Genomic DNA, 15,848 nt, shown 5'->3' with positions numbered 1-15,848 from the left:
TAGATGTTTTGGAAAACTCTGGTTCCTCAGAACCATTTTACTAATACTTCTATCAGTGTTTCCTTTTTTAGTAAGATTTGAAACTCTAATTTTAACTAAACTATTTTTAGTGAAATACAAAGTAGTTATTCCTTATCTTGAACTCCATAGATTTTTTTAATTCTATAGAGTTTTTAGGTGAAACATAGTTTTTTAATGTTTAAAAAAGTCCTTAAAATATTTCTTGTGAACTGTGGAATCTTTTTTATACACTTGTATGATTTTAAAATAGATGTTTGGAGTTTGTGTCATGGCTCAGTGGGTTAAGAACCCAACTATTATCCACTAGGATTCGGGTTCAATCCCTGGCCTCACTCAGTGGATTAAGGATGTTGCCATGAGCTGCACAATAGGTCACAGAGACAGCTGGGATTTGGTCTGTCTGTGGCATAGGCCCGAGCTGCAGCTCCAATTTGACCCCTAGCCTGGGATCTTCCATATGCTGCAGGTGTGGCTATAAAATGAAAAAAAAAATAAAATGCATAATTAATATAAAACATGAGAGCTACACAATGGCTAAAGATAACATTTTTTTGCTGTCATCTATATAAGGTCCTTGCAAACATAATTATGAAGTTGAAAAAAAGCAGGTTGTCAATTGCCTGCCTTTCCCAATATCCTTTGTAGAGGGCAGCAGAGAGCTTAGATTTTTTTTTTCTCTTTCTAATTTCCAATTGCTTGTTATTGTTCCAGACAAAAATTTTTAAAAAACAATATCTAAATCCAAAAAAAGTAATGATTATTCTTCATCTCTAATTTACTTCTAAATTCCGGAATTCTAATTATCACATTAAAAGGAGAAAAAACAGTAAGTAATTCTTTTTTCTATAGAGAAGGGAAACTTACCTTTCTCTTTACCTTACTCATATTTTAGGAAAGAAAACATTGAAAGCTCCATATAAACAGAAGAATATAGGCTATAACTAAACCCGGTTTTTGGAAACCAATAATTTTACCAAAAACTTCATACAAACTTCTAACAAAGCTGCTTTTTTATTCTTTAATGGCCACACCTGTGACATACAGCAGTTCCCTGGCTAAGGGTCAAATCAGAGCTACAGCTGAAGCCTACACCACAGCCAAAGCAACTAATAGGATCAAGAGACCTACGTGGTGTGGACTGAGCACTAAGCCTTACAAACCTGTGCTGCAGCTGCTCCATTGGCCGTCTCATGCAGAAGGGATGTTGCAGCAGCACTTGAGCGAGCAGACCGGAGTCACACCTGTCCAGGTGATGAACATGCAGCTTCTTAAACTTTCTGAGTCCTGATTTCTTCCATCTGTAAAACGAGGGTACTGATACATACTTGATACAGTTAGCTGAACAACATGCATAAAGCTCCCATCACAGAATAAGCTGTCACAGTTCCCTCTTCTTTGTCACCACTCTCCAGTTTCCTCCTAAGAAAACTGGGGAGGATGAGTCAATGATCACAAGGGGCCTTTTCAGCCTTGAGATTTTATGGCGCATGTTAGAGTCAAGATTCTCTCAGAGTGCTAACTGAACATCCCATGTTCATTGTTGCTTTTACAAATAATGTCTACAGTTGTCTAAATTATATTTAGGCCACAAACCTGAACACCTAAAATGAAACTAAGGTTTTAGGTTTGGTGAGCTAGGATTTCTGTTCTGGGACTGTAGCCACTAGATCCTCCTTGGCTCCTGTAGGCTTTCTGCTTGTAAGATTTTTCTACCTGTGCCCCTTGGATCCTTAATGAAGTAAAAGTGAAAGATACCCTTTCTCCTCCTGGCCTTGGCCTTACCTGTATCAGAACTAAATAGAAAAACAGTTTGAGAGACCCATGAGAACACCCTAGCAACTTCTTACCTAACTGCTACTCTGCCTCAGTCCTTTATTCCCTATGAAACTAAGTAGCTGTAAAGTATTGGCCTTACTCACAACTATTTTTTAACTGTTGAAACTAACTGAACCAGACTTCTGGCTTCTTGTAAGCTCTAGGGCTCAGGCAGATCAATGTTCTTACCTGTTAAATTAGGGCACTAGATTCCGTGATGTCTAAGGTACTTCCACTTTAATGCTATATAGAATAGAACTGTCTACAAGAAACAGCCACTCTTAAGGCTAGCTGCACCACACGTTTGCCCAGGTGTGACCTGGTAATAAAGAAGAGATGAAGTATAATCACCATTACTTTTTCAAAAATTTCTCTTTAATTTTTTTCTTCCATTATAGCCGGTGTACAGTGTTCTGTCAGTTTTCTACTGTACAGCATGGTGACCCAGTTACACATACACGTATAGATTCTTTTTTCTCACATTATCATGCTCCATCATAAGTGACGAGATATAGTTCCCAGTGCCAGAGAGCAGGATCTCATTGCTTATCCATTCCAAAGGCAATAGTTTGCATCTATTAACCCCAAATTCCTAGTCCATCCCACTCCCTCCCCCTCCCCCTCGGCAACCACAAGTCTGTTCTCCATGTCCATGATTTTTTTTTCTGTGGAAAGGCTCATTGTGCCATTTATTAGATTTCACATATCATATGGTATCATATCATATAGTATTTGTCTTTCTGACTTAATATGGGAGTCTCTAGTTCCATCCATGCTGCTGCTAATGGCATTATTTTGTTCTTTTTCGTGGCTGAGTAGTATTCCATTGTGTATATATACCACATCTTCCGAACCCATACATCTGTCAGTGGACCCTTAGGGTTGTTTCCATGTCTTGGCTATTGTGATTTTCAAAAATTGCAAAATAGAAAGTCAGATTATTAATATCATCCTGAATGCATCCTAAACACTGGTGTTTATAGAAGGATAGCATTGGTCCTTCCTGCAAGAAGTAACACTGTGCTGCAAACTTCAGTAAATTGTTTTTTATACATTATTTGTCCTTATAGTCTCTGACCACTATTATTCTGTAGTATTTACTCTTCAACCTGTTATATATTTTTAGGGAAGAAATCATCTTTTATGTATTTCTTATTAAAAAATCTCTTACACAGGTATCATGTTTTTTACGTATATAGAAGAAATATCTATATTCTGTAAGTGTAAGAAACACTGAACTTTAAAATTCGAGGTAGTTCAATTATACTGCTGCCCATAGCCCCACAGAAGACTTACTTTAGGAAGAGAGGGAACTGAAGCCTGCCTACTGTGCTTACTCTGTTGGTCTTGAGAACGGTGAGAACCAGTTTGTAAAGGCTTGGATAATCTCACAATTGTGAAAATGTTTGCACTTAAGTAAGATAAAAGCAAGGTCCCTGGATAATTAGGCTTTTCTTTAGTGTATACGTTATTTAACTCTGACTTACGATTTTCTTAAAGTTGTCAAGGTGTCCGTACTAAACTACTCTCTAGGTACTCAGGTTTTATAGAAAAAGGATCCTTGTCTGCAACTAAGTCCTAAGGAGGGCAAGCAACCTCGATAAGCAATCGGCTGGTCTCTGGAAAGGCTTTTTGCATCAGGAAAAGCCTCCCATTAACCCAGTTTCCCTTCCCCTCTGGGCTCACCCTGCCAATTCCCAACCCTTGGATTCAGAGCTTTCTCTCTCCCTCGCAGCGAGCCAGCCAGAGGCCTAGGTGTGCCGGGCTGTCAGTTAGCAGTCACGTGGCCTCAGGTGCCGCCCCCGGAGCCGGCGCCCGGCCCCGCCCACGGAGCCTGGAGGGCTGCGGGCTCCTCGGCCGCCCGCAGAAGCCGCGCCGCCGGGGAGGCGGGCAAATGGCTGCCTGGGACGGCTGAGCGCCCACGGGAGCGGGGGGCGTCCTGCAGGGCCGACTCGGCGGGCTCAGTCCGAGGGCTGCCGGGGACGGGAAGCATGGTGGCGCATGACGAGGTCGGGGGTCTCCTGCCTATTAAGAGGACTATACGAGTCCTGGATGTTAACAGTCAGTCCTTCCGGGAGCAAGAGGTAAGGCTGCAGAGCAAAGCCGAAGGCGTGCCCTCTAGGTCCCTGGGACCGGGACGGCTTTGACCCGCTATGACAGTAGAATTTTAAACGTAACCTTGGATCGTACCGAATATTGCAGTGTATGACCTCGATTTACAGGCGGGTTTGAAATGTGTTTCGGGACTATGCTACAGATTAAATTTATACATAGCATAGCTTGAGTGTACACAAACTTTTACACAGAGGAAAGATTTTAAATATATATGCTGTTCAATTTGGTTAGATTTCTGTTGCTTATTACAGCTGTTTATTTGGGTTGCGGGGGTGGGTTGTTTGCTTGAGCTGCATTTATGTGTATTACCTGTTAAGTCTTAGGAGCTGCCTTGTGGAGTAAGAGGAAAATAAGAAACCCTCCCTTGCAAGTGCATGCTAGCGAACAAAAAGCCCTCCGACCTGGTGTTCACTTTTAATTTTCTTTCCACATCTAATAAATTCCTCATGTGAGACTTTTGTTCTTCAGAAAGAAAACCATGTTAAAGTATTTAAGCCAGTGAGTCATTATTCAGACACTCCTGCCTTCCTTCCTTCAAGTACCTGAAGCCATTATACTTTTTTAAAGTCTTTATGAACCTTTACCAAAATAAGTGGCGTTTATGCCATTTTATTTACTTCTGATTGTCGATGCGGGACTCTCTGGGCATTGTTTCTGCAGTGCACCACGGTAGATGTCGGTGGTGTACACTGTCTTGGTGCTTGGTAAGGGCAGTGTATCCTCCGTCTTGGTAGAGCCCTGCGTCGCGCACACACCTTTTGGTCGTTAAACTAGCTGCCATCTTTAGAAGGTAGGCTTTCATTTGGTGTGATTTGGCTTGGGTTTTGTTTTTGTGTGTGTTTGGCCTTGGCTTTTGTGTATGTGTTTCAGTTTTCTCAGAAGTGGTCATGGGTGTAAATACTAAAACAGATCATTTTCTGCACCATCAAGAATTAGTCTTTTTGTTTGGTATCAGACACTGGCCATGCTTCTGGCATACCTTTATTTCAAAGATTAAAAACACTAGGAGTGTTCCCGGGTTTTTAGCAACACAGCCTTAAATAAACAATTAAATTTGACTTTTTCTTTTTTTGACAACATTAGGAGAAAAAACCTTTTTTACAAAAAACCTGGGTTCTCAATAGAATTTTCCCAAGATCTTTTAAGTATGAAATCTGACTGCAACTAGATTAGTAAAATAAATAGATTGATTAAAAATTTGGTCTCAAGGCAGATTCCCTATAACAATGCATGTGATTGCCTACTAGTTTAAACTAGATAGGCTGGTTAAAAGCTAACCTAAATAAACAACATGAATTTATATTAGAGGGTGTTGGGGTTTTTTCCCCTGTCTAAGTGAACCTTAGCCCTGGTGAAAGGTTGCCTTCAGTAGAAAGTTCCTTGAGCATGTAAACTTGTTGGTGTTCTTTCTCTCTTCCCGTCGATTTTCAGATTCTCTTTTGAGGAGCGCAGTTTCAGTTATCTGTGCTCATTCTTGAAGCTTCTTGTAGCCACCATGATGCTGTTTACGGTCTCCATAACCAAACCCTATGTCCACCTTATTTGGGGGTGACGAAAATGTAGAAGGCCCCTTACCCCCCTTCATCACCTCCAAACCCTGTCCCTGCTCCTGTGTCTGCCGAAGGGCAGATGCAGGTGGACCCCACTTCTCGAAACACTTGGTCTTCAAAATATGTTTAGGTTCTTAATTCCCAAACCAAGATAACTAAAATGGCTCATCTAGACCCACCTCTAAAGAAAAACTGCTTCTGGTTGTAGCCAGCGTGCGCCAAATTCTAATCTATTGAGAGACAAATTTTTGTCCCTGTCTTACAGGTGGCCCATGAATGCCTAGTTCATATCACTTTTCCACAAATGTTGGCCATATGATATTTGTTTCAAGTAACGCAATTATCCTGAAGTTAGTTAGCCACGTCCGGAATCATGCCTTCACATTTCAGTCGCACTTGCCATTTCATCATTAAAGTTCTTCATATCTTGAAATATACATGCTAAAAGTTTGTGCTGTGTCTGCCAAACATTCTTCACACACAGGGACGGTCCTTTCCCATCCGAAAGCCTGTGTGAGGAGGAGTCCAGGGGTGGCCTCCCCGCCCGGCCCGCGGGTCCCTGACTCAGCACTCCCTGGCCTTGCCCGAGCCGCCGGCCTCCTCCCCGTCCTCCTCCGCCCCCAGACGGCAGGAGATGAGCTGACACCCTTTGTGAAGAAGTGAGATTATAGATGGGCTCCCAAGGCCTGTGAAACAGACTTCACACCGAACACTGCTTAGCATAATACCCTGCCACCCTGAAGAGAGTGTCGTTTCAGAAGGATGCTTCAGATGTATTTACATTTAGTTGTATCACAATTTTGAGCTACCAGGAAATGAGTAGTGGTAGTGATCCTACAAATAAGAATTTTGGATCATTACTTTGAATTTATGTGCTAAAATGGATTTCAACACTTCCTTCCCTCCCAGCTAAAGTAAGTTTTCCTTTGAAAGTCACTGGGAAGAGCACCTTTTTAAAGATGTTCAAAGTGAAATATGTTAGGGCTTACTCAGGAGTCAGGCTGGTTATGCTCCAAACAGGGAAGAGGAATTAACCGCTCTCTCCAGACGGTGGCACAGAACTGCCAGCTGCTTTCTCCCTGGTTAACGTGGGCATATCGCACTCTGTGAGGTAATTCTATCTCCCTCCAAGCGGAAGCATGTTCGTACCGGCCTTACTAAATGGAAAGGAATGCCTCGCGCTGCCCGGGCACGCGCGCCTTGGGTCTGGCAGGCGGGCCTGCGGGAGGGAGGCCTGCACACTCGCGTTTTACCCGCGTCTCCAAGGTCGCTGGTTCGCTTCCCTGAACACGTGCGCGTTAGTGGCTTTATTCAGAGTTTACTTTGGAGGCTGACTCCGGCGGGGGAGGGTCGGTCCACACCACCCCTTGCAGACCTCAGGGCCTGGGTGGACCCTCGGGTCTAGGAGGTCTCCTCACCTGGGCGGGTCGCACGCCCTCCTCCCGTGGCCTGTGGCCTGTACCTTTAGGCGCTGCCATCCGTCTGGCTGCTTCTTTGAATAGTCAAACCATTTACGTTTCTTTGCAGAGGACTTCAGCGCCGCCTCTTTACCCCTCAGTCACTCTAAGGGGGTTACTTTCACTCGTCTCTTTTCTATGACTTTGGTCATCTCAAAGAATTTTTAGAAAAGAGTTTTTTTCATCTGCCATTTTTAAGTGGTACTTTGTAAGTGGTGATTTTAATGTAATTTTTTGTTATATTTCCTTCTGCATTCTCATTAAAATTACGTTGTCCAGTATGCCACAGTTGTCAAAGGCACCCAATACGAACACATACTGACGCCTCAGAGACTTTCCGAAGGAGAGGCCTGCTTTGTGATCGGCCTTTATCTCTGTAGCTGTGTGAGTCACCGAATGGTGTGCCTCCGGTTTCCTGGCAGTCAAGGGAGAGGGCTGCAGTTGGTGAAGCTGGAGATCCTTGAATGATAAGTGATGTGTTCACTACGCTAGTATTATTTTTTAAGAGCAATACGTGTGGAACAGTGACTGTCTTCTGAATTTGTGTATATTTTTCCTTGAAGTTAATTCATTAAATGTAAGAGAGATGATCTAATTATTTATAAACCCCAACATTTACTTAATAAGTAGAAATATTCCTAAGAAAGAACGTTAGTAGTAACTGAAACTATATGTCCCAAGAACCGTCCGGAGCCCTTTAAACGTACTTCATCTTCATAACACCTTTGTAAGAGAGGTTCAGCTATTGGCCCCATTTTACAGATGAGAAAACAGGAGACCCGGGGTGCTCCCCATCGAGAGCCCCAGCCACGGTCTGGTCCCGGTCCGTCTGATTCCAGAGGCCGAGTGGCCTCTTGACCAGGTCCTGCCTGTGCTCGAGTGCCTCCCATCACAGAGACCTCCCTGCCTTTAGAGCAGACCCGTTCCCGTGTCAGACACATCCATTTAAAAGCTCTTCGCTGACTCCGAAGTATTTGGGTGACATGATAGGATGTTTGGCACTTGCTTTAAAATATTTCAGTAGGGGCAGAGATGAAACAAAGTGTTATACCCAAAGTAGCTGAGGCTGAGTGATAAGTACGTGAGATTCATTGTGCTGTATTTGAAATTTTTCATAGTAATAAGCTGGGCTTTCTTAAGTTTCTATAGTAAACTAGAAACTTCTATAGAATTTTAAAACTTAATTTGCTTTAATTTTGGTTTTTCTTCTGTTTAATGACAGTATTTGTTACATTCTCAGAGTGATGTTTAGATATTTGACTAGCCTTTCTTATGCCACTTATTTTTTAATAAATCCCTGTTACTCATTAATGTTCTTCGTATGTCAGCACTGAAAAACAACATGCATTTTCAGAGTTCATTGAGTCTATATTTTATACTGTACAAATATCTGGTTTTTGAGAGGGCTTAACTTTGTCCAAACTTGTTTGAAATCATTACACCTAAACACACATTTGGTACCATTTGTTTTTGTTTTCACAGGAGCCAAGCAATAAAAGAGTTCGACCTCTAGCCCGGGTCACATCCTTGGCAAATTTAATCTCTCCTGTAAGAAATGGAGCCGTCAGGCGCTTTGGTCAAACAATACAGGTAAGAGGGGAAAGGCCAGGGCTGAGTAATTAGTGAGGAGGTGTTTATACATAGACGCCTAGAGCTCGGTCTTCTGTGCGAGGTACAAACAGGTCTGTCCTGTTGTGTTTAAACGTCGAGGGGTGGGGGATGTGCTGGTAAGAATGTTGTTACCAGAACGGTTGTTCATACCGTCTCATCATATTAGTTTGCATCTTATACCAAAACACAGTCTTGAATAGTTTTTATTCCCAGAAAGTAATTTTGGTTGATAAATATTTTGGAATACTAGATTGAAGCCTGGATAAAGGATTGTTTCCAGCATTAAAAAATTCTCAGGACCTTTTTTTTCAATTTGTCTAACTTTTTTAAGGAAAAAAAGGAAATAATTCCTGTATCTGCCAAATCTTTTTTCTTGGTCACCTCTTTCTCTTTTTCCTTTTCAGTCATTCACCCTTCGTGGTGACAGCAGATCCCCAGCTTCTGCCCAGAAGTTTTCGAGCAGATCCACAGTGCCCACGCCTGCCAAAAGGCGAAGCAGTGCTCTGTGGTCCGAGATGTTAGACGTGGGCATGAAGGAGTCCTTAACGACCAGAGAAATCAAGCGTCAGGAGGTGCGCTGCCCTCCCTAGCAAGACCGCTCACGGGCTTGGGCGAAACAAAAACTAGTCCTTGGATTTTAAACATATTTGCCGGACAAGTTGCAGACCTAATGGGGTCTGTGCTCGAGTGGTCATTCGTGACCCGGTGGAGCAGCTCCTGTGATGGGTGGGGGTCACGGCATGTGCCAACCCCGATGGGGTTCAGTGACAGAACTCACAGCATCCTCTCACTCGAGATTGCGTGCCGAAGTCTAGTGCTAGACTGAGCCACTTTAAAAAGCACTGTTCAGAATCTTCGTTAGATAATGGTAAATATCAATCGTATACGGTTTTCCTTTCTCAAGGGAGTGACTGTTAATGTTTGCTGGATTTTTTTCCCCTTAGGCAATATATGAAATGTCCCGAGGTGAACAGGATTTAATTGAGGATCTCAAGCTTGCAAGAAAGGCAAGTATATAACTTTTATCATGTGCCATGGCTTATAAGAATTGCATTTCAGGGAGTTCCCGTCGTGGCGCAGTGGTTAACGAATCCGACTAGGAACCATGAGGTTGCGGGTTCGCTCCCTGCCCTTGCTCAGTGGGTTAACGATCCGGCGTTGCCGTGAGCTGTGGTGTAGGTTGCAGACGCGGCTCGGATCCCTAGTTGCTGTGGCTCTGGCGTAGGCCAGTGGCTACAGCTCCGATTCAACCCCTAGCCTGGGAACCTCCATATGCCTCGGGAGTGGCCCAAGAAATAGCAACAATAACAACAACAACAACAACAACAACAAAAAGAATTGCATTTCACAAAATCTAAAGGATGACTTTCTTACCTTTAGACGTTGAAAAGTAGAAAATACCTACTGTCGAATACTTTTTGTAGAGGACGTTTATTAGACAAATGTGAATATTTGTAAGAGAGTCCATCTTGAGATTAATTTAGACCTTAATTTCGTTTATGTGTAGAACAGAATCCATGCTGTTTTGACGGAGTCAGTCGTGCTTGCTTCACGTAGACCCCTCTGGTCGTGTTTTGCTTGCCCCATCTCTGTATGACACCTGTCTCCTCTCTGACAGGCCTACCACGACCCCATGTTAAAGCTGTCTATTATGTCCGAGGAGGAGCTCACGCATATATTTGGTGATCTGGATGCTTACATACCTCTGCACGAAGGTGAGAAATGCCGCCAGAGCTGCGTTACCCACTAAATAGGAGTAGCACAAGTGATTTTAAATCCAAACTTCTCATTTAGTGCTGATTTTTAAAAATTTTTACATTTTATTGGAGTATAATTGATTTACAATCTTAGTCTCATGCGTCCAGCATAGTAACTCATACTTTTATAGATTATACTCCATTTAAAGTTATTATAAAATGCTGGCTGCATTCCTTGTGCTGTACACTCTGTCCTGTAGCTTGTTTATATTATACACAGTCGTTTGAACCTCTTAATCCTCTAGCCTATCTTGCCCTCCCTGAACTACTTTTTAGGTAAACGTAGTATTGATATTTTTGGTTTTTACCCTTCAGATTTGTTGGCAAGAATAGGAGAAGCAACCAAGCCTGGTGGGACAGTGGAGCACATTGGTCACATTCTTGTAAACTGGGTATGTAGCAAGTTGTCTACTTCTGAGAGGTTCATACAGATGCGCCGTACCTGTCACTTGTTTTTGTTTTTGCTTTTTAGGGCTGCACCTGTGGCACACGGAGGGTCCCAGGCTAGGGGTCCATTCGGAGCTACAGCTGCCGGCTTCCGCCACAGCCACAGCAACACCTGATCTGAGCCACATCTGCGACCTACACCACAGCTCATGGCAACGCTGGATCCTTAACCCATGGAGCGAGGCCAGGGATCAAACCTGCAACTTCACGGTTCCTGGTTGGAGTCGTTTCTGCTGCGCCACAACGGGACCTCTCATACATGTCATTTGTGATGAATATCACATTGGTTTCATTCAGTAACTGGATTCTAAAATGAGATAAATAAGGCATTAAAACTGAACACATTTACATAGCTGTTATAGAAGTTATAGTCTCATTTTAAAAAAATTCTTCACGAATGATGCTATTTCATTTGTTTTAAGAATATGTTCCTCCTTGGGCAGAATCACCTACCGTTAATCACCTGTTTTCTTCTCTCAGTGAGTCTTGGAGCGTCTGCCAAGCTGCCAGGCATTGTTCTAGGAGGGATGGCTGGGGACTCGGGTGAAAGAGGGGCATTTATAGTGTGGCGAGAACAGTCAGTAAACAGGCAGTCTCAGGGCGGGAGAGGAAGGAGACAGAGGAGGCCCAGGTGTCCTGGGAACGCAGAGGACCAGCATCTGATGGAGCCTGGGGCACTAGGAGTCGTGAGGCTTTGGCTGGATTTAGCCAAGTGAGGGAAAGCGGGAAGGGCATCTGATGGCGGCCCAGAGGACTGCGCGATTCCACAGGACCTGCAGGAACATTCTCACAGCTTCTTAGAGCTTTCAAGCATGCTCTGCGTTTTGTGGTTTGTGTCCAGTCTCACGAATGGACTAAATCGCAGCAGGAACTGATGATCCTTTGTTCTCCTCTTCCCCTTCAGCTGCCGGGCCTGAACGCCTACCGAGGCTACTGCAGCAACCAGCTGGCAGCCAAAGCCCTCCTCGATCAAAAGAAACAGGACCCCAGAGTCCAAGACTTCCTCCAGCGATGCCTGGAGTCCCCCTTCAGCCGCAAACTAGATCTGTGGAGCTTCCTGGATATTCCTCGAAGCCGCCTCGTCAAATACCCTTTGCTGCTGAAGGAGATTCTTAGACACACTCCCAAAGACCACCCTGATGAGCAGCTTCTGGAGGAGGCGGTAAGTGGCCAGTCAGAGGCTCTTCCGTCCCTCACGTTGAGTGCCAGCTTGTCTTGTCTGAGCAAGGTGTGCAGGGACATTCCCATGCCTTCTGCGTGTGGTTGAGGCAGCACAGCGGGTTCTGTGGTTGTTGCCGGGTCCCGTGTGTTGCTGCGCTGTGCGCTGGCCAAGAGGAGCTCGGCTCGTGTTAGACTTTAATCAAGCGCCTGGACGCTGATCTGATCCTTTCCGTTACCTAGGTGTGTGGCTTTGGCAAATCACCCAGTTTGGCCCAGGCTGTAAAGTGAGGGATTGACTGAATTACCTGATTTCTGGGGTCCCTTCCCCCTTTAAAATTTTAATGTGACATTTCGGTCCTGTGGGAAAACAGGATAAACCAACACCCTGAAAACGCTCTGTTGATTTTTCTTGATGCATTTTAGATACTGATCATACAGGGAGTCCTCTCTGACATCAACTTGAAGAAGGGAGAGTCGGAGTGTCAGTATTACGTTGACAAGCTGGAGTACCTGGACGAAAGGCAGAAGGACCCCAGGATTGAAGCAAGCAAGGTCTTGCTTTGCCACGGGGAGCTGAAGAACAAGAACGGACACGTGAGTGCCCTGCGCACGGACGGGACGTGAGCCGTCGCGAGGCGGGTCTGTAACGCGCTCGGGAGGTGAGGTTGCTGGATTTCAAGGCAGCAGCTTTGATGAAGCAAACCTCTGGTGTCTCATGACGGAATGACTTCAGTGTCTCAGTGGAGAAACCGTAATACGTTATTTTTTAGTTTTGAAGCATATATCAACTCGTTTGGGTAGGGGTTCCTTTCTAAATAAGTTATTTTATAATGTTTAATACAGAGCAGCAGAGCCTTCAAAAAAAAATTTTAAGTGTTTTTTTAGCATGCCTAGACAAATTTCTGCAGCAGATTGAATGAAAGAAAACTTACTTTTAACATCTTAATTACAAAGGCATCTGCTTGAATGAACTACAGGCTCAGAAAGGTATTTTTCCTTCATTAGGTGCTTTTCAGTAGCCCACTTTGCAAACTGAGGTTCTTTTTGGAAATAGTTGAGACCGGACATCCCCAGTTTCTACCGTGAGGCCTCGTTGTTCCATAAGAGCCTGCGTTTGTGGGGACAGGCCAGACCCTCAATGTTTTACCAGCTTCCCTTCTTAAATTCCGGCCCTGTTAGAAGCCCGTGCCAGCCAGCCTGGTGTTGCCTGTCCCGTTTCCCTCGACAGGCAGCTCTTTGTGCTGCGCAGCATTTGCTCAGCTGCTGCTGCGTCTAAAGTTACACGCGGATGCCAGAGTGGTCTGTGGGCTGTGATGAGAAGGCTCTCCGAGGCAACCGCGCACAGCGTGCACCTCACGGCTTTATGAGGTCCCTTGTCAGGCACATCGCAGTAAATCAGTGCGAGGAAGTTGGTGGATCAAGTCAGGTTACTCCAGCGGCGGCTTTCATCGCTTAAAGTCGCAAAGCTCCATGTTTAGGAGGCGTTCGTTTCTCGTTTCTCCAGAAACTTTACATTTTCCTGTTTCAAGACATCTTGGTTTTGACTCGGCCTGTGACTCGCAGCGAGCGTCCCTCCTACCAGGTTTACCGGCAGCCGATCCCGGTGGAGGAGCTGGTCCTGGAGGACCTGCCGGACGGGGACGTGAGGATGGGAGGGTCCTTTCGAGGGGCTTTCGGCACCTCCGATAAAGGTAACTGCCCGCGGAAAGCAGTTTAGACCAACTCGCAACCCAGCCACTTCAGTTTGAACCTTTAAAAAGGCTGTTCCCACACAAAAAACTAAAGGGGAAAGGGGCTCTGCTGTCCTCCCCCTGTTAGGCTCCCCGAGCTGTCAGGCCCGCTGCTCCAGCCCCACCACGTGTATCTACTAAGCACTGTCGGGCCTCCTTTCCCGTCTCCGCCTCAGGGACCTGCGAGTGGGGGAAATACCAGCAGCCACGTTCAGATCGCCTGACCCCTCTCTCTGGAACACGCTCTCTTAAGTCTGATCTCCTTTTTTTAATTTCTATTTTTCTAGCCAAAAACATCTTTCGCGTTCGCTTCCAAGACGCCTCTGCAGGCCAGTCCCACACTCTCCAGGCCAACGACGTGTTCCACAAGCAGCAGTGGTTCAGCTGCATCCGCGCCGCCATCGCCCCTTTCCGGCGGGCCGCCAGTCCCTCGGAGCTGCGGGGTGTGCCAGAGCTGCACGAGGAGTACGGGGAGAACCACCCTCCTGCTCCCGCCGGGGGCACCAGGGCCCAGAGACGGGCATCCACGGCGGCCAGCCTGACGCAGGTCGAAGTTGACGGAGAAGCTCCCCGGGGCGGCCCCCCGGCGCCCACGGCGGATGACGTGAAGGGCGGGAAAGCCCGTCGAGCCCAGGCCGGCTTCCGAAAAGCCAGGGACAGAGCCCAGGTTGGTGGCCAGCGGAAGGAGACTCTGGTGTAAAGGACACCCCGGGAAGCGTTTGGGGAGAGACTCTATTTATGCTGTACAGTCGCCCTTGCGATGTTTCAGGGTTACTCAGTACCAGTCGACACGTGCTCTGTGTTTTTGGTTGGTTTTGGTGGTTGTTCCTCTTTTTTTTTTTTTTTTTTTTTTTAATGGCAGCTAAAGGTACATATACAGATTACTGTTAAACTGCAGTCTTTTAAAAAATATATTTTCTCAGATGTAGAACATGCAGCCTGGTATTTTTAATCAGATGAAATGCTTACAAAATGGATTTCCTCCTCATTCTGTATTCATGATGATTTTTTTAATACCAATTGTGATATTTACAATGTTTGCCAAAGCCTAAAATTTTACAAATACTGGGATTTTACCAGTGTTTCTTTGATAAATTCTGAATGCAGAATTTGAAATTTTAACATTGGCCTCTAAGATCTACTTGGAAATATATGTTTGTGTTTCAGAATTTACGTTGAAACATAAGTTCCTTGGAAAACGAACACAACTTAATAGGTTTTCCATTTTACCAACTGGAATGCTTTTTCTTGTTTGTTTTTCACTGCACATTCCTCATTTTTCATTGATTGAACCTGCCGATTATTTAATTTTTTTTATTGTAAAGTAGTTTTTAGTATTTGCTTTTATTTTTTTACTTTGATGCCTTTTCAAATTGGCATGTCTCTAAAGTATTTTTCTTCCTTGATTAAAAATGTGTGTATGTGTGTATGTATATACATGTGTGTGTTTTTTACATCATATTAACTTTACCAAGTGAAACCAAGCCATACTGTTTTTGAGCCAATTCAGAAAATTGCAGTTTTTTAAAGGGTAGGATTGCGGGGTGGTGAGCACACGTGAAATGACTTGGTGTATTCTGGATTACGGCAAGAAAACCACCTTAACGCGTTCATGGAAAGTTCGTGTTGTCTGAAAAAGCAGGCGGAAAGAAACTGACTGGTAGTAGGTTTTTTTTTAAAAAAAAAAAAAAAAAAGAGGGACAAAGAGAGTAGTCTTGTCTTAAAGCAGAATGTCTGGTTGAGTCAGACATTTATGAAAGGAGATGATAAAAGCCAGACTTGAGAGTTTGTAGTAAGTCGTAGAAGGCTTGGGGGAAGTGAACTGTATTTGCCTTGGTTTACAATACTTGGAAATAATGGGGTTGGAAAGAAAACGGCATGTTGAAAATTTGACCATAGCAGATCAATTTGGGCAGATTTATGCATAAGAGGGAAAAGAGACTAGTGCGTCTTCTACTCTGAAATGTTTCTGTTCCAGTGAGACCAGCGTCTTTCGGGGGAGCTCTGAAAGCCCTGTGTCAGGGCAGATTTGTAACGGTGATCAGTTCAAGTAAATGGTGACTATTATGTGAACTCTATTTGGCCAGTGGAAATGAAAATTGGAAAAGACTGTAAATAGTTAAATCCAAATGATTTCTCTGTATAAATGAATTATACAATTAAAAAAAAAAGTCACACACGTAA

At 44.4% G+C, this 15,848-nt stretch overlaps 1 protein-coding gene across 3 annotated transcripts in view; it reads left to right on the top strand.

Moving 5' to 3' along the window:
- Positions 1 to 15,848, top strand: part of NET1 (neuroepithelial cell transforming 1) — a 46,301-nt gene extending 30,453 nt beyond the window's left edge. For 2 of the 3 annotated variants that reach the window (XM_084980568.1, XM_084980567.1), the window contains exons 4-12: positions 8,441 to 8,548; positions 8,974 to 9,141; positions 9,514 to 9,576; positions 10,188 to 10,284; positions 10,642 to 10,718; positions 11,678 to 11,935; positions 12,358 to 12,528; positions 13,439 to 13,625; positions 13,952 to 15,848. In XM_084980568.1, the coding sequence (XP_084836694.1) occupies positions 8,441 to 8,548; positions 8,974 to 9,141; positions 9,514 to 9,576; positions 10,188 to 10,284; positions 10,642 to 10,718; positions 11,678 to 11,935; positions 12,358 to 12,528; positions 13,439 to 13,625; positions 13,952 to 14,364 (1,542 nt within the window). In that variant the 3' untranslated portion in view covers positions 14,365 to 15,848. Of the gene's footprint in view, positions 1 to 3,702; positions 3,921 to 8,440; positions 8,549 to 8,973; positions 9,142 to 9,513; positions 9,577 to 10,187; positions 10,285 to 10,641; positions 10,719 to 11,677; positions 11,936 to 12,357; positions 12,529 to 13,438; positions 13,626 to 13,951 lie in introns of those variants that run through there. The other variant, XM_003130825.7, reaches the window with a different exon arrangement.

This window comes from Sus scrofa, chromosome 10, assembly GCF_054392235.1.
Source record: "Sus scrofa isolate SSC_HxYL_T2T_F1_AM1 chromosome 10, Sscrofa_HxYL_maternal_Yorkshire_Landrace_v2.0, whole genome shotgun sequence".
Classification (NCBI taxonomy): Eukaryota; Metazoa; Chordata; class Mammalia; order Artiodactyla; family Suidae; genus Sus; species Sus scrofa.
This window is presented reverse-complemented; position numbering and strand designations above follow the sequence as displayed.